The sequence below is a fragment of the Crocodylus porosus genome, unplaced genomic scaffold (genome assembly GCF_001723895.1).
Source record: "Crocodylus porosus isolate Cpor-Errol unplaced genomic scaffold, CroPor_comp1, whole genome shotgun sequence".
In the NCBI taxonomy this organism is placed as follows: Eukaryota; Metazoa; Chordata; order Crocodylia; family Crocodylidae; genus Crocodylus; species Crocodylus porosus.
Window position 1 is genome coordinate 4,911,513 of NW_017728938.1, and position 19,133 is coordinate 4,930,645.

At 47.0% G+C, this 19,133-nt stretch overlaps 1 protein-coding gene across 1 annotated transcript in view; it reads right to left on the reverse strand.

The window, feature by feature from the left end:
• Positions 1 to 698: 698 nt before the first annotated feature.
• DAG1 (dystroglycan 1) overlaps positions 699 to 19,133 on the reverse strand; it is a 98,097-nt gene continuing 79,662 nt past the window's right edge. The window contains exon 3 of the mRNA XM_019547514.1: positions 699 to 7,100. Within this exon, the coding sequence (XP_019403059.1) occupies positions 4,695 to 7,100 (2,406 nt within the window). The 3' untranslated portion in view covers positions 699 to 4,694. The remainder of the gene's footprint in view (positions 7,101 to 19,133) is intronic.

Consider the following 19,133-nt stretch of genomic DNA (forward strand, 5'->3'; position numbering starts at 1 on the left):
ATACAGCAGGATCCACAACCCAAGGATAGATTCAGGAAAAGTCAAGCTCACACTTGCTAAATGCAGTTGGCAGCAGCTGGGCTGTGCTACCCATTACCTACCTCTAAAAAAGCATGTTCTTCGTAGCATGAATGAGCATCACTTTCCTGTCTGCCTCAGTCAGCAGCCTGGCAGCTATGCAAACATTTAGGCAGTGCTTTTCACTAGCCTGGCATTCAGGCCAGGTTAAAATCAATTAATACTGTATTTTAGAAAGCAGACAGGGCACACAGTCAGAAGGTATTCTTTGCTGTTGTAATGGCAGCAGCTTATTTCAACTCATCTAGAATACAAGTTGATTTTCTCTATCTTCCACTCTGAAACTTGCCTTTCAAAATTGTCCAGTTGCTGCATGAAACTGTGCTTTAGATATACCATCATCACCTGTGTTTCAGGAATGCTACATGAGGTCCACAGAAAATGGAAGTCACATTAACAGCACCCTGGGATGTGTGTCCAATGTGTCAGGGACAAAATTAGCACTGCCTGATATCTATTAGCTGCTTTGCAGCACCCTTCAGCTGGCCTCAGTGAACTTCTCAGCACAACCAACACCTGGAGGATGACCTCCACCTCCATCCCCTCTGCAGGCCTGAGTGACACTAGTGGCTGAGCAGGGCTAGCCAGCGTTGAGTGAATCATTGGCAACACTTATCTGATGTATACTGCCTGTTTTGCCAGCCATGCAAGCAGATCCCAGTGTTCTCAAGTTTCATTTTCCTATGGCTTGACATTTTAAATCGCAATTGCTCTGCTTAGCTGTAAGTGGTCACACAAGTCACATAGCATACCTTCTGGCTCCTGGTAGGGAAAATTTTGTGTTGTGAAAAACAATTTGAAACAGTTGCAAGTAACACTGGCTTTCTATGAACAGCTGTATTAGTAAAACTCAATGGCTTGAACAGCAGGGAGCAAACCAAGCCACTGCCAAACCCAGCCAGGTGCAATATTCAAACCAGCCTCCATGGAGATTTATGGAAACTGGTTTAACTGGAACGGAATTTAAACCTAGTTAAACGATGTCTCAAATCCCCGTCTCCCTTCAGATGCAGTCAGAAAAGTGGTTCCCTCAGGCCATGGTTTGCTGCCCACACTAAATCTGCTCTGTGGGGACAGAGGGCCAAGTGCTGCGGTCTCCCCTGAGTAGGATCAGCAGGAGGAGGTTATTTCAGTGTCAGTAAGGGCAGGGTAAAGCCCCACAGCCTCAGACCCTTTCATTAGGTGCTTTTGGGAGGACAGAATTCTCTTCGGTAACCGCAGAGAGCAGTAACTGTCCTCTGGCGTCTGTTTGACCTTGACGACACAGATACACCTCCCTGCCCATGGGGAAGGCTAGCAGGTATATGGAGTCACCAACACGCCACACCTCACACTTCGGCTCTTTCATCACTAGACACTAACCAGGGGACACTGGTACTCTGTCGCATGCAAAGGCTGCCGGTGACAGAGCAAAGCTGCAGATTTCTCTCCAAGAAGTGGAGAGGCACTCCCCAGAGAGTCTGCTTTGCCACTGATAACACCTGCTGGGCCCAGGAAGCTTGCAGACAGGATCTAGATCTGCTCTTGCTTTAGTACTTCTTGTTGGGATCAATTCTCAGTTGCAGGATGCGACTCCTCAGTGCTGGGGACACAGAGAAGCTGAGGAAGTGCTCACAAGCCCACTGGTTTGTAGTAAAGTACACTGGTTTATTTAGTTGATATCTTTCTTTACAGAATGCAGAAAACACATCTTTAAAATAATGATATAAGGAAATAAAAACACATCAGTGGTTGGTGAACACTTTTTAATACAAGATTCTCTCAACATTACAGTGTCTAGTGGCATAAATAAACAGCACTGGCGCTAAGGGGAAGGCGGCCGATGAGAATGCCATTATTATTATTATTCTGTTCACTGCCCCTTCGCCTCCAGTTTCTATGGTGACAGGTAGGCCCAGGCCTGACAGGGTTTGCGCTTGCGCATGGCCAGTCTGGAGTGGTTGCAGTTGCTAGGGACAACAGCACTGTTTGGAAGGCCTTTCCAAATTGCAGCATTCAGGCTTAAGAGGTTTTTGTGTGTAGATAGCTTCAGGTCTGCTGGATTGGCATCTGAGATCCAACCCTGTCAGCTCAGACCTCAACACAGCTACTTCTGGCACAACTGACTGGGGGGCGGGGAGGGGGGGTGACCCTCTCATAGACACATCTCTAGTCTCAGCACAAAACAATCAGAGCTTTCTGGGTGACAGAGCAGGGCATGACAATCTGCCACCCCTTCCCCAGAGATCAGCAGGACAAGATGACCCTTGAACCTCTCCTGGGAAGCCTGCACAACTCAAACACAAGCCAATGCTCTAGCTCAGTGGGTGCTAACCTTTTGGCAGGCATGCCACAAAATAGGCCCAAACCCTCCTCAAGTGCCATGCCAATTTCCTTCCCCTGCTTGATTTGCTGCTCTGCTTTCTACTCCCTGCCCTATGCTCCTTGCCTGTCCTTCTTTCTGCTCCCTGTTCTATCTGCTGCTGAGCTGCCTGTCCTTTTCCTGATCATGTGTGCCACACGCAAAGGCTGCCTGTGCCACTTGTGGCACACATGCCGCAGGTTGGCCACTCTTGCATTCCTGCACAGAGGGAGGAAAGGAAGAGTGGCATTTGTACTGTGTGGCATTTTGCAACTGCATGCCTGTAAAGCCAGAAAGAGTACAAACTTGCCTGAGGTTGTGTCAAATGGGCACCGCCACTTCAATTGCTGACCCTCCACTCTATCTGAAGGTCCAGAAGCAAACAGACTGTGGAGCCAAGGAGGGCCTAACAAAATCAGACATGGTGTTTGCTTTGATTGACAAGATCTCCAAGCAGAGAAAAGGCTTGATGGTAAAAGCCACCCTAGCAAGTAGGAGCTGAAGGTCATTTTAACCATTCATCCACTAGCGTGTAACTGGCCATGTCAGCACACAAACATACTTTGCAAAACAGTCAATATGGCTTAAAGTGTCTGCTTGGTGTGCAAAGTCAGCCAGAGTCTGCCCAGCCCTAGCCCTGGCCAGGGCAGGGACACATTATTGCAAAGGGTTTTTTCCTCCCTCTAAATATACCAAAAATAGTTCTCAAACGGTCAAGAAAAATCCATGCTTAAAATGATTTAGTCCAAAGGAAAAAAACAAAGGAGCAGCCTATGGGGCAACTCCAATCTTGCAGGAGAAACAGATGGAAGTTCATTTTAAAAAGGCAAGAAACCTAGACGTCTCTAATACTTAACAATGACTATGAGAGACAGAACTTAAAGTGAGCAAAGCAGTCAGTCCCATTGCAGTGATACTAAGAAGCTGAGCTCATACAAACTGCTGTCAGCGTTACCATTTTTAATTATTTTTTAATAAAACAATTTGAGGCTGTATCAAAAATTTAGTAAAAAATTAGATTTGAGAATTCACTGATTTGTACTATGAACTATTTCTGGCGCTTTTTCTTTCCAACCACCTGACAGCTATGCTGGCGTCCATGTGCGCAGAAGAGACTGGTGGGGGCGCACAGCATAGGTGGTTGGGAGAGCCAGAGGGGATGGAGGAGAGAGGCTGTTCCAATACTATGCTCAGGGAGGAGTCTTAAAATGAGGATATAGCATCACACTACATAAAAATATTGCATCTTCACTAAAATACCTCATGGAGTGTTTCAAAAACCAGTGCTTGCTGTTTAAATGGAGACGTCAATGCAATGTAAAACCTTCTCCTGTTCCTACCAGACCCCAGTTCTGATGGTTTTCAGACAACACTACATGCCCCCACAATGAAGATGCAGCACTGTTGCTGCCACCTCTCTGAGCATGATTGAGCTTTGCTCTTTGTTAACAAATTAGTTCTTTTCCAAGCTAAGCTGAGCTATTCATCTCCAAGATCTGTTTTCTAGTACCATGGCAAGGTGGATACAAGCAGGCCATCAACAGCACCCTAATGTGCAGGGTGCTTCTCTCTGCTTAACTGAGGCATCCAAAGTTAGTTTGACTAAACTAATGACTGTACTTTGATACATGAAAAAATAGGATTTCTTTGATAAAAAACCACTATCCCTAGATCCATTCTTTAACTGGGTTTGAAACACTCCTGGAGCTTATTTTTAGCAAAGCTCTACCCCTCCCCTGTCCCCAAAACTATACATACAAGTTTAGGTAAACAGCAGATTAAATGTAAAAACTTAACGGAGTTCAGAAAGTCCCTTGAATTTAATTACTTGTAGGCTACCTTTCATGTTATGTCCTGTAGCTAGACACACGTGAATAGAAAAAACAGTACAGTTAGTGTTAAAGGCAAACAGCAGAGACCCAGAGTGCCACCCCCAGTGCTGCCTGCATGTTCGTCCATCCATCCATGCCCCTTTGCTCAAGTCCGCGTATGCTTTGAGAAGCCTGCTGTCAGAAATACCTTTGAGCCAAGAAGAATTTTTCTATGAATAAAATAAAATAAAAGCTGTTAGGCAAAAATAAAACAAGTGTCCTCAAAGTTCCACAAGCACTCAGGTGTAGTGAAGGTATCTGGAGGGGGGCTGCTCAGGAGCTGGCTGGATCTGGGATTCTGAGTGTTGGTTTCTGGCTGGCAATGGATCTACAGGCCATCCATCCCCACAGACAGCACGGGTGTGGAACTAGAGGCCCCTTCTCCGCACAGAGTCTGCTGCTCATTAAGGGGGAACATATGGAGGTGGAGACCTGTAAGGGGTCATGTTCTTCGGGCGAGAGCCTTTACCTTCCATGGGTGCTGTGAATGGTGGGGGGGGCTGATAGGGAGGAGCGTTGGGGTCTTCATCCCGCAGTGGTGTATATTCTCCTATGGTGTCCTGATTCAGTGGTGTGGTCTCTGGCATACTCTGGTTAGGGTACTCTGGAGGAGGAAGCGGAGCTTTCTCCTCTTGAAGAATCAGGGGCATGCTGGAAGAAGGGGGTGGCTTGGAGTCATCCAGCTCATCAGCAAAGATGATTGGCACTCCTTTCTTGATGAAGGTAGCTTGGTCTTCAATGGTTAGCTTACCTTTTCTTTTCTTGCGATAACAAATCATAGCAATGATTCCAGCAATAAGCAGGATAGCAGCTACCACAACTGCAGGGATGACTGTGTGTAAGTACACGTCATCCTCACTGCTCTTTTCAGGGTCCTTCCCTGCTGCCAAAGTTGGTGTTGCCTCAGAGATAATCCTTCCATCTCCAGTCACTGGAATAAACTGGAAGGACTTACAACTGCCTGAGCCAACCACAGAAATGTTTATAGGCTTGAATTCTGGGTCTAAGGCATTTGAAAAGGCTGGGCTAGGACTACCAGATTCATCAGCAATTTTTTTGCTCATGGCCTTGATCTGGTCCTTTGGACATGGCTCTAGGGGCAAAGTGTTGTTTGTCCATTCCACTAAGATAGAGCCTTTGGTGATGTTCTGTAAAGTAATGGTGCTGCTATTTCTGTCTCCAAATGCAAAAGCCAGCTTCTTTACCAATAATATCTTCTTACTAATGTCATTGGCTACTGTATTGTGGTCTCCATGGAATCTGGCTTTAAATTTAACTGGAGACTTTTCCCCATGCGGCTTTTTGTGGACATGTATTTCAAAAGCATCCACAGCAGAGAGGCCACCTTTGTCTGTGGCATACATAAAATATTCATGCTTCCCTATGTGGCTGTGATCAGGCAGACCATACATCAGCTGACTAGTGCTATTGAATTGGACCCAAGAGTTTTCTTCAATCATTTGCTGTTCCTTCAGTTTCAGAGTCAGTTGTAGCTTATCTGTTGTGGTATCTTCTTTATCATAGAAAGTATCAGAAGGTATTTTGACCTCAAAGTAAGTGCCTTCCCATGCATCCACCCTATCAATGTGGTTTGTCAGCTTTGGTGGCTCATTTGGTTCCCACACACGGGGAATCCCACTAGTAGTGGTCCGTACACGGGTCGGTGGGGAGGCGGTTTCCAGCTTAGTTATTGGTGTTCTGGTTGTGCCAGAAGGCTTGGTAGGTCGTGGAGTTTTGGGTCTTCGTGTAGGCCTTCGTGTTGTTGTTGTAGAGGAATCTGTGGTTGAAGGGGTGGCTGGTTTCAGGGTGGTGACTCTTGGTCTCTTGGTGGTTGTAGGAGGTGTAATCACGGCAGTAGGCTCTACATAACTGGTCATTGTTGGGCGAATCTGCCCAGTGACTGCAGTGGTAGTTTCTATTAATCTGGTTGGCTGAGTTGGTGCTAGAGTTGGTGTCTGAACAATAGGTCCTCTTGTTCTAATTGTAACTGTAGGTTTCCTTGGCAATGGTACAGGCTCTCTGACTGGAGGAGCTGTTGTTTCTGTGGGAGGTGCAATGGCTGGGGATGTGGGGGTGGGAATGATTCTGGTTGGTGGTTCCTGGATGGCAGTGGTGGGTGGGCCAATGGCAGTGACAGGTGTAGGAGTAGCATTGATCTGCCGCCTTATCCTCTTGGGGAGATGTGGTTTCTTGTTAGCAATGTGCCACCCGACAACAGGGTAGCCAAGATGGGCAGACATTGTCCCTTCCTTAGCTGGAGCTTCAACATTGCTGATGTTAGGGACGCTATTTTGGCTCAGAGAGCATCCTAATTTCCATGAAAGTAAGGCCCCATTTTCTACCACCTTCTTTGCATTTCCTGGACCAGCCATGAAAGCTGACATGTCAAAGAGTCTATTATTTACAACAGGAACCAACTTCATGTGGTGAAGTTCCACCTCTGAGAAGCTTCTCATTCGGTTTAGAAGTTCAATCCTCTGCTTTGGTGTCATTTTTGTTAAGTCAGCATCCAAAATTACAGTCAGGATAGTTACTGGCTCCTCTGCACCACATACAAATGGTATTCCCTCATTCAAGTCCTGGGAAGCTACTCGCACTGACTGGGGCTCATTGTGGTCTTCAGGATGAACCTCAATGGAAAAGACATTTGCGTTTTGGGGCACGTAACTGCCATTGGGTACAAGCAGCATTGCATTCACTGAGATATAATGAACACCTTTGTCAGTATCAAGGGGGAGACCTTCCAAGGTGCTACTGTCTGCTTCCCAATGCAACCAAGAAGGCAAGGTGTCTTTCCCAGCTTCAGAAATCTATTGAATAAACAAACAAACAAACATTGTAAGGTATCGTTGCGTCATAGAAATTAGTTAAGAGATTGATTCTAACACAGCTAATATTTGAGTTATAGGTATTCAACAACTTGTCTTGAAAGCACTGAAGAATTCTGGCCAGAATATAGTGGTTCCACATCTCCTCCTTGACAGAACATACCCAGGCTGATTTTTCTGTGTGCACATCTGTCCCCAGAATAATACGTCCTAACTAGGACAAGCAGATAATTGGGCCGCTGAAAATACTTACATGAAATCTTGTCTCCATGAAGAAATCTCCCTAGTATCTACTATACACCTCTCAAGTGAAGACAAGCATTTTATAGTCTGTTAAGTCAAAAGGAGAGCTATGAAACTGAAGTTTTCTATAATACCACCATGATGTGATTCAATACCCCATGCATGCAATTTACTGAGTAAGCAAGCCTGCATGTTGGCTCTGGGGTCAGATTGGGTCCACAGACTGGTGCCATGCACTAAAGTTAGCATGCAGGGCCAGACACCTCATGCAGCACATGCTCTGTGCTGGCTCCATGTGTGAGCCCTGGAGCAGGGCTGGCACATGCTGCACGAGTTGCCCACATTGGACAAGCCCTGCGCACGGCCTCTAATGCATGCAGCCAGTGCGTGGGCCTGATCCAACCCACATAGCTGAATGAGTTTGACACCCCTGACACAAGTAATTAACAACAATAATTGAATACCAGACCCATGACAAGCCACAATGGAGCCCCACTTGATACATCTTTCCAGTTTGAGAGTAAAACACCAAGTATGGTTTTCCAGTAAGTAGCATCCACCTTACAACAGTTTCCTTTAGCTTCTTTAAGAGGATGTTATGTAACAGTATCAAAAGCTGTGTTGAAGTGGTCCCTCTGCACAAGGCCTGTTATTTTGTACTTTATAGTCTGTGGTTTGCACAGTAGGTTTAATGCATTTCTCAGAACAAGTCTGTCTTTATATTCAAAATTAGCCTAAAATTCAGGGATTTGAATTTCCTAGAAAAGCATGACTTTGTCAACTAGAGACAAAGGCTTGCTCTGGCCTGAAATGTCTTTAGCCAAGGACTCTAAATATTTTATTTGCTAATTTCTGAATATATTTATTTGCTTGTTTTGTTGCATGACTTGTAGCCATATGTAATGGAGGCTGTATCCTAAACAAAAGCTTTTCCTTAAAACCCTGTAGGCAAAGGAGTCAAATATTAATATAAACAAAGATGGAACATCCACATGCTGTGAAGGATCAGATTAAGGGCAACTGCATTTACTTCCTCCTCTTTCCAATTTATTTCCTATCTGACCCCTACTTGGTTTTCACCCTCATCTTTCTGGGCCCACACCCTGCCCTGCAGCTCACACTGAGCCTTGACCACACACACTGCTACACATTGGGTCTCAAGAAGCATGAATAAAGCTATTTTTCATAACACTCTCATAAGCCATTTTGTTCACGTAGAGAAATCCTGCATTTGTTCTGAAATGTCAGCCAGCAGACTGCATATTTCACTTTGCCAATCTTTCCTTGTTATAGGGACTCTGCTTTCACTGCAGCCATTTGTCACGAGCACAGCTGACAGTCTGAAAACATGCCAGGGTGCTCCCCCCTTCCCCACGTATCAGGACAAACTACATGTGCAAAGCCACAGGATTTATTTGTTTTTGTCCCCAGTTACCTGGTCTATACCAAGGCAAGGGAACAACATTGGCCCATCCTGTAGCACACGGCAAGCAATTATTTTGGCTGCATGGCCACTTACCGAGTTTGGTGAGCTGTCATGGGCTGCAAAGGTAGCCCTGCCCCTTGACAGGTACCTGGTGTGGAGGAAGCCCCTCTCCCCTCTGCCTCATGGCTGTGAGCAGGCAGCCCCTCCCCCATCTGTTGCATTTACCACTGAGCTGTGACCTGGGCTGGAGACATGCCTGAGGGAGGGGGAACCTGTTCCTTTTGTCTCAAATTTCCCACCCTCGCAGGTCATGGTACTAGTCCCCTCACCTGGGAAGGTGCTGTAATTTGGACATACCAGGGGGGAGCCAATGGGGCTGCTTCTGGTGGAAACCTAATGAAGAGGTTATTTAAGAGTCCCTCCATCTTGGGGGAGGGAGGAGAGCCATGTTGTGGGGACACAGCCAGCAAGCCATGCTGCCTCTAGAGCAGGCTCAGTCAGTCAGCCCCTGGCTGCAATCGCGAGCAACTTTTCTGAGTTGTAGCCAGTAACTTAAACAAAGGATTCTAGAGTCGCACATCAAAGGGCTACCAAGCCTCTCTGTTTGCTCAGGGTTATTCTTTTGCTACTCTTCTGACTTGTATCCCATCCCATTCCTACCCTTTCTACCTAATAAAGCTGTCTGTTATAGCCAGCTGTGTTATACATGCTCGAGAGGGATTGGGACAGCCTTCTTGCTCCCTTGGCTGGGCTGACCGAGGGAGGCTACTTTTTAGGCTTCAGGCTAATAGAAGCACTCCAAGATCCCAAGGTCTACAGGGCCTGTGTATCCTGGGCAGCACAGGGCCCAGACAGAGACCAGAGTCAAGGTGGTGGCGGTGCTACCCCAGGCTTGTGGGTGTGCTCCAGGAAGGGGGTTGGTCAGAAGTTGGCACCCCTGGGGAGGCATCCAAAACCTGTTTTTTGGTGGGGCACAGTGAGGTGTGTGGCTCAGGGCAGAAGCACCCCCTACGCCACTAGTTGCCACCTTGGGACCAGAAGTCCCACTCCTAGCCCTTGACCTTTGCCACTGGAAGTCCCTCCCCATGCCCCAACAAGTACTCCTTTTTGGGAAGTGGGTTTGCTACCTTGGAACTGGAAAAAAACCCCAAATTATATACTAAAACTCAAACATTGACAATAATATATTTTAATTATTATGTAAAAAAAATTGTTGTCCTGATTCATGTGTCTGCATGTTGTGTTTGTAGAGATGACTGCATAATACCTCAGAAGTCTTACTTTTGTATATTGCACGGATGTGGAGGGGGTCAGAGGCGTGTGTGTGTGTGTGGTCTGGGGGAAGGTGTGGGGGGTGCTGTGGGGTTATATAGGTGTGTGTGCATGCGTATGGGGTGCATGCGCATGTGTGTGCGTGTGTAGCAGGGCTCCTCCCAGAGGTGTGAGGGGGTGCATGTGGGGGAGTGTGTGTGTGGAGGGGTATGGAGAAGGGTAGTGTTTGTAGGGTGTGCGATTGTGTGGGGGAAGGTTTGTGGGTATCGTGGGATGTTCATGGGAGCCCGCCGCGTGCACTCCTGAGCCAGTCTGCACCCACCTGCACCCTGCAACAGCCCGGAGCCCGCATACCCTGCAGAACGTCCCCAATACCACCAACAGCATGCAGCCCCCAACCCTGCTCTCACTCTAGACTCACCCCAATGGGAGCAGATCAGCAGGAATCCATGTGCACAGCCCTGACCTGGCCCACCCTGTACCTGCTCCACACCGTCCAGCCATCCCCATGGCACACAGCGGGGCAGGCTCTGCAGCTTTCTAGGCAGCCCAGGTGGCAGCAGCTCCTTCCAGCTGTCACCACTCCACTGCTGGGACCAGCCACGCAGTACTGGTGGGGATCTGCGCGGGGCCAGACACGGAGCAATGGCAGTGCAGGGCAGTGGCGACTGCCATCACCACCGCATGCAATCTCCCCACCAGCTTCTGCGAGAAAGCAGTGGTGCAGGGTGGTGGTGCCCTGTCCTGCCCCCCCCACCATTCTTGACAGGCAATTAATATTCATTCAAATCCATATTTCATAATCAATCAGAATACAATGCTGGACAAGGCAGCCTTACAATGAAACCTAACTTCCCAAAGCGTACGTGTGGATCAAACGCAGTCAAAGGGATGGTGCTGGAATTCCTGGAGCTGGCTACCTTTTACAGACTCACTGCTCTAGGAACTATGTGGAGCACCACGGAGGAACTGCTACTACACTGGTGATCATGAGCATGAAAGGCTGGGTAGGACTCTGCCATCTCCATCCTTCTGAACTCTTCCTTTTACAATTTCCAGAAAGATTTAGGCCCAGAGCAAACAATTTTATGTTTAAGGCACTGGACTAAGTCAGTAGATGTTTTCTAATACCTCTCTCCACCTTTGTAACCTGGAATAAGCCACTTGACTTTTCTAGGCCCCAGTTCCTCATCTGTAAAATCTGGATAATACCTTAGGAACTCATGTATGAATTAGGTGAAAAATCTGTCAATGTCTGAGAAGCATAGTTATTAACAAGAACCATGAAAAAAAAATGTAAATAAACTCTTTAAGGACTGCAGGAAGCAGAAGACAGACGGTCACCACTCCTACATTAGTAGCTAGATCAGCAGACACTCTCTTCTATTTGCAATTCAAAACAAGAAGACAAGGCCTGCCTCTCTTGGGACCTTCCAGGTCTCATTTTTTATACTTGCTGCTTAAATAATACTGGAATTAGACATCACTTTGCACTGTTTGCAGAAAAAGCACCACAATAGGAGAGACCTACAAGGCCTTAAATCTGCTCTCTTTGCCGATCTCAATGGAATACCCGTTTCCTACTGATCTAAGTTTTTTGCCTAGTGTTAAAATGTGGATACAAGTTCTGGTAGCTGCAAGTAAAGTACTATATCCTGATTTGACAAAAGAAGTTCGGTTTGTATTGAATATAAAGTTAGAAAATAGAACTCCTTGTAATATTTTATTTATGTATATGAAAATTTTGACTACACACACACACACACACACACTCACACCACAGAATTAAATTATGTTATAAGGAAAAAGCAAGTCACTCCTGGGCTACGGTTAAACAGTAAAAAAAACAGAGCATGAACTGATTAAACTATGATTAAATCTTTTCACGTTAGTCTAACCTGCCTAGATTGAACTGATCTGCAAATGAATAGACATTCTCTTTTCACTCAGGAAATGCAGGCACATGTCTGCAGTGGCTCAGGCCAAAAGAGGCAGCTCTGACCACCCTGCTCCACTCCCACCACAACACAACCCCCCTGCTGGGAAGAGGCTTGTGCTCCCAGGAAACCATAGCAGGGGGTGCTGTCCATATCAGGCTCCCCGCCTCCATGCCACTTCAGGGGTGGAGGCACAGCCAGAACCTGGACAGCATGGTTCCTTTAGGCAAGCGGGGTGGTTATTCCTTGCTTCTGGCATCTGGCAGAGGGGCAGGGAGGGGGACTAACCCCCTTCCCTGCTGCCTCTGCCTCAGCAGGCCATACCAGCCAGTACCTGGCCGCACCCCTGCCACTGCAGCAGCAAGGAGGAAACACCAAGCAAACCCCGGCTTGGGTCTGTGCTGGTGGGACAAGGAGGGGGGAATTAAATCCCCTCCCTGGCCAATTCATTTTGGGCTACTGCCAGGGCTGGCACGCCCCTGCCGCTGAAGCAGCAAGCAGAGAAATGCCTGGCAGGTCCATGCTGGTGGGAGGCGGGAGAAAGGGAGGAATAAACTTCTTCCCTGCCCCCTTTGCCTTAGGGGGACTGGCCACGCCCCCCTGCCTGCCTCTGCTCCAGCTAGGGAATAGATGGGCAGAGCCAGCCTAGCCCAGCCCAGGAGTGCAGAGCATGTCAGCATGCTGGGGGACATTGGTTTAACTTAAACCAGGAAGGGTTCTTGGACAGAAGTTCCATTAACTGGTTTGAGCTCAACTAGTTAAGTCCAATACTACATTCAACTAGGCTTATCTCAAACCGGTTTCAACCATTTTATGTGCAGGTTTATGTGCAACTTCTGTCCCTATGGCAGGAAGAAGCACACGTGGGGAGCGCCCAAGATTCTCTTAATTACCCGAACACTTTTCTCCATGGGGGACTGCCTCATTCACTGTACAGGGTAGAAAGTGCTCAGAGAATGAAGTAGCTGCCTATGGTTTCACATTTTACTTTGGTCTTTCACTCTGTGTCCACATAGTATGACCCTACTAATTGTAAATAATCCAAACCCCACATTGGAGGATGGTGCACAGACCTCTGGCACTCATCTGTGACACATGAATGACCATCTTTGCATCTTCTATGTGGAACATTAAGATCTTGCTATTTCAACTGAGTTTTGATGAAGACCTGCCACATTAAAGTTACCAGCTCTGCAACTATCAGTAGCAGTGCGCAGTGTCTGCAGGTGAGAGCTGAGTCTTATAAATGGTCAGCTACTTCCTTGCTCCCACCACTGTATGGTCCGAATGTCTATAGGGAGGCCTACTGATGAGGTGCTCATCTAGACCTTCCATCAGTCTTTCCTGATGCCCTTTTCTTGTTTCTTTCCCCATTCTATTTCCTCTTGTTTTGGTTTAGTCTCACTCTTGTGCCCTTGAAAAGATAATTCCCCTTCTCTCCTAGGGGTAAGCTGCTTTTACCCAGCCTTTTCACACAGTCACAAAGGGCATCTATACACATGATCCAGGGTGCAGGTATGGGAGCTTTAATTAGAGCGCCTCTGAGAGCCTCTCCAACTAAAGTGCCCACAGGATCACATGTATTCAGTGTTCCTTGTTTCAAAATGGTGGCAGGGGTGCTTGAACTAAAGCTCCTTCAGCAAGCTTTAGGTTCAAGCACACCTGCCACTATTTTGAAGTGCAGGAACACCAAATAGACTGGACAGGAAGGCTGCTGGAGCACATTAATTAAACACACTCCATCAGACTCAGTTAATCAAATCTGCTATGATACATGCTAATTAGCACAGAGCAGACATCCTGCATGTGTATAGGTGCCCATTACCCCTTTCTACACTGATAATAGCCCTGAATGCAACAGCACAGCTGCACCAGGATCAAGAATTCTACAGAGGAGCAATAGCAGAGCTAGAGTACTAAGTGTGACTGATGGACACTCAGGCTACACCCTCTCATCCTACAGGTTAAATCACTGAAATCATTCATGAAGAGAGGGACCCCATTTTTGCTGGCATTGGCAAGGCTCAAAAACAGCATAAAACACGTTTGCTCATCAAAACAGCAGGGCAGATTTTAAAAAAATTAAGATGTCACAAAGTCTATAATCTTCCTGACTACTGATGAAGTGTCACAGAAAATCCAGGACACGAGGAAGAAAGCCAAGACAATGGACTGTGCACAGGTGTTGAGGTACTCTTCTGATTCAAGGGAGGGGGAGAGCATCCTATTCCCAACAGCCTGTCTTGGATACAGTTTGGGCCCAAATCAGGATTCAGGTATGTGCATGCTGGAAACCATTCCTTAACTTAGTTGTACCAGCTCTGGCCATTTACCTTGGGGAAAGTGAGTGAGTGTGTGTGTCACCCATTCCAAGAGCACAAGCCCAAGATATTGGTGAGACTGGTCTTCTATCAGTCCCCACATACAGGGCCTGTGCAGCACTTTGGCAGGGTACCATACAAATTCCAGTAGTAGCATGGCATGTGCTGGGGAGAGGAAGGTAGCTAATGATAGGCGAACTGCAAGAGAATGCCTCCTTTCTTCACTTTGCCAGTTTCAGCCTGCCAGGAAGTTAAGCCTCAAGGACAAGAAGAAAGGAAAGGGGCCAAAAAGCATAGGAAAAGGAGAAGGCAAGTTTGGAGTCTTAAGGTATAGGCACACTAACACTCAAAACATTAAAATACCCTCTGAAATGCTTCAAAGTGTCAGCTGTACAAAGGTACAAGAACTCTTTGAAAGGGTTCCAAAAATGGATGAACCATGGGCATTTGGATGCAGGTGCTGAACCCAGGGGCACCTGCTGAGCAACTTTTCCCACTGGGGCCATGCCCAGGTTGAGGCCTGGCACACAGTGGGGATCCCCCTCCCTCAGTCTCCGTTGCCAATTCCGCTCAAGACACACTCACCCACCTCCAGGGAGCCGCGGCTAGGGAAGCTGCTGGTGCTCATCCACAGTTACCAGGCGCTACAGCTGCCTAATCACAGCCTCTTTCAGACTACCTGGCCTGGGCACCCTGAACGCCAGGCCAGTCACTGCGAGCAGCACTGGGGCTCACCATGGCTAGGAGCAGCAGCAGGTCCCCTGCGAGAAGCCATTTGGCCCCTATGGCAGCAGCCATGCTTCCAGATGGCCAGGTGCAGGCTGGCTCAGGTGTTGCTGGGGCCAGCTGGCTCCTCTCAGGGGACCTGCTGCTGCTCCCAGCCACGCTGAGCCATGCCACTACTTGCAGCAGCTGGCCCAGGTGCCAGGCTGCCTAGACCAGGAGGTCTCAGAGAGGAGGCTGTGATCAGGCAGCTGCAACACCCAGTAACTCTGTGGGTGAGCACCAGCAACTTCCCCAGTGGCAGCTGTGGCTCCCCAGAAGTGGGCGAGAACGACTCAGGTGGAGTCAGCAGCGGGATTTGAGAAGGGGGATCCTTGCTTTTCTCCTGAGCAGTGCCACCAATTTGTCCTCCCCTGGAGACACCCACTCTGCACTGGGTCTGGGCATGGCACTGGAAGAAGAAGTGTTCAGCAGATGCCCGTGGGTTCAGCATTTGCTTCTAAATGGCCCACGTTCTCTCCGTTGCTGCAACACAGAGGGGAAGCAGAACTGGGATCCCTCCAGGGGCATCTCTCCCCCTGCTTCTGCCCCGCAAAAACACCTCAGGCCCGGGCTGGCATCTGGCCACATATTTCCCCCTGCTCCACTGCTTGTCCCACCCCCACCCTTTCTCAGCCAGCCAAAGCAGTGATAGTGCTCTGGCTAGGGAGAGGGCTGGGGCCAAACGTGTTGTCCCCCCATCCAGCCCAGTGCAGGGTAGGTGTCCTCTGGGGAAGCCTGGCCTGCCATCCCCCTCAGCCAGAACCCTGTGCCACTACCACCTCCAGCATGCCTCACCCCCATGTGCCATCGACTTCACTAATCAATTAGAGTGCTTCAAAGAGTGTTATGGATGGACAGATGGACTACGCCATTTATTATATTAGAATAGTACCTATTCCACCAAAAAATGAAAATAAGAACTTTAACAGTGAATGATTAAACAGATGTGCCAGAAATATAAATTAAGGCAGAGCATGCTTCTTTAACAGGCCTTTTATGTATGTATATTACAAGAGTTTTAATTGCATGATCCCATGCTATTTCTCAAATACAATACAGAAGTTTCTTATAACCTTACATTTTCTGATACCCTATAATAGCCTGGCTAAGTCAGACAGCACAGCCAATTATTTACGAAAAAAGTGTGCAGAAAATGTTGACCCCTTCATAACATTTGACAAGATACATCTTACAAGAGAAATAGTGCACATTATATTAACGTTCATAAACTTTATTAACTTTGACTGTTGCAAAGAGCTCTATGTAGGACTGTTCTTGATGACTGTCCAGAGGCTACAGCTGGCACAGAATGCAGCAGCCTGAATTTTGACAGGTGAGAGTCACCAGAACCAGTGCTCCAGAGTCCATACTGGCTTCCTATAGCTTTCCAGGTGCACATCAAGGTGCTTGATTTATAAGTTCCTTAGTGGTCTGGGACTGAACTGCCTTTTACTTCAAGCCCAATCTTGATGCCAAAATCAGTCACAAGCAACCTTCTGCAAATAAGATCAGTGTGTCATGTTTGCCTGGCAAAAAATGTGGGAGATCATTCCTGGTAGTTACCTCTCAGGTTTGGAACTCTCTTCCCTATGAGGCCTGCCAGAGCCTGAGCCTGGACATCTCTAGAAGTGCTGTAAGACCCTCTAATCTGGGCAGGCATCTAGCCAGCTAGGGTAAGTTTGGCTATTGCTTAGGGAGTTTTTGTTTTATATCCTATTTTAGTACTTTACCTGATTTTGAAACTTACTGTATTTTCTTGCAAACCATATGCACTGTTTTTCAAAAAAATCTGTCTTCCAAAATGTGGATGTACATCTTAAGCAGGAAAGCAGATTTATACACTGGAATGCTGCAATATGACTATCTTGTGCTATTTGTTGCTCCCATATTTTATTTGGGGTCTTGCGCTATGCAAAAAAAATACAGTAAGATGCATGTTACCTTGGTTTGGGAAGGCAAAACAAAGAAAAAAATTATTCCAGAAACTTAATCACCATAGCACAGGCTCAACATGGCTGAATGCTGGGTATGCAGGAAGGGCAGAGTTGACTCATCATCTTCACTTAATGTCTAGCTGCGGCTCCAGAACTATAATATTAACAGTCACAGCCACTGCCAAATTGGCAGCTGCTGTTGGCTGCTCAACCAAAAGCTACTGCCAATTCAAACAGCGACTGTGATAGGGTTAAAACTGACACTGACGGGTGTGCTCTCCTCAGCCCCCTGGCCCCCTTGGGCCAGGACAGAAGCACAGCAACTAGCAGCAATATTACAGAGTCCACCCATTAAAAAAAAATTCTAAAAACACAACACTATAGAGAAGTTCCTGTTTAGAACAAAAACATTTTTATGGTGCTGCCCACAGTGTGAACATATGAATGCTTGCTTTTTGTAGCATTAAAAGGACATATTATAGTGCTACAAATGTAAAGTGTGTCTAAAGCCTAAGAGTGAGAAATCCAGGGAACACTCAATTCCATGCATCTTCTCTGACAGTAAAGACTGCTTCAACATGCATCAACCTGTCTGCACCTCAGTATTTGTGCAATTCAGGTATTTCACATTATCCTCTACTTATTATAAAAGATGGGACATATAGAGAACTTAAGAAATCAACAACCAAATCTTATATATTTCTGGGAGTTCAGTCCCAGAAATTAGTGTACCTTGACTCCAGAGCAGACCAGTTTTTAAACTAAGAGGACATGCAATATCCAGAAGCATAACCAGCAGTTTTTGTGTGCTGGGAAAATGCCTGAGAGCAGAGGGGTGGTGCAGGGGTGTGTTTCGGTGGGTGGGTGTCACAAGTGGCAATCCTCCTACGCTGGTGCCTTGCTCTAGTTACATTATGCTACAGAATCAGTTCAAAGAAGTGTTCCATCTTCCCACGTGAACAGCTGACTATACAAGGCAGTAAAAGGGCATTGCATTACCTATGTATTTAGCTCTGGTGCAACCAGTAATGGAATACTGGATACAAGGATGATAAACTGGAGAAGTTTCTGAGAAGAGCTGTAAGAATAAATAAGATAGGGAAACATACCTTATAGTGAATGTCTATAGGAGCTTGATCTATTTAGTTCATGAAGGAAGAGGCTGAGGTAACACACTCAAAAACAGACATTGATAGAAGTCTCATCAGCAGTCTACCGGACAAAGCTACAAGAACCAATAGCTGGAAAAGTGGAGCTTAACTCAGACTGGAAAAAAAAGGCTAAAAAACATCTAAATGAAACAAAAGTGTGAAGATAATTAGCTATCAGAACAACTTAGTAAGGAATGTGGCAAACTCTGGAAATTTTAAATAAAAGTTTGAATTTTTTCGTAAAATGTGAGTCTTAACTTAAGCACAGGTTCTGAACTTGAAATCTATTTAGTTGCCTGGTGGTGTGTACTGTGCAGGAGATCAGACTAAATCATCATAATAGCTGCTCTAGCCCAGGGATGGGCAAAATCCAGCCTGCAGGCTGGACTGGGGCCACAGCAGACTTCATTTCCCAGCAGCCCCTACTCATATCACTACAGCCAGTTTCCATGGAGAACCCATGAGCAGCGGAGCTGTGACAGTGCAGGGCCAGGGTTTCCATGGAGACCAGAAAGCACTAGCAGGGCATGCAGCTGGACAGGAAGCTGCTCCGAGGCTGGTACTAGGATCTTGCAGTGGTGACAGCATGGTCTGGAGCCACAGCAGAGCTGTGATCTGCCACCTGTACACCCCAATCAGGGGCATGCAGACGGGATCACAGCTCTGCCTCTGTTCTAGACTATGATGACACCACTGCATGATCCCACCCCGGAGCAGCTTCCATGCCAGAGCTGCTGGGGCTGGTCTCCTTGGAAACCCTGGCCCTGTGCCCATGCTGTCATGGCTCTAGCACTCTTGGGGTCTCCATGGAAATTGGCTGGTATTGTGGGCAGGGGTTGCTGGGAAATAGAGTCCAGTTGCCAGCTGTATCCACCATTTTGCCCACCCCTGCTCTAGCCTGAAAAAGTTTTAAAAACTCTAGTTAATCTAAAAACTTAGGTACATGGTAGTTACCCCAGTAGTTGG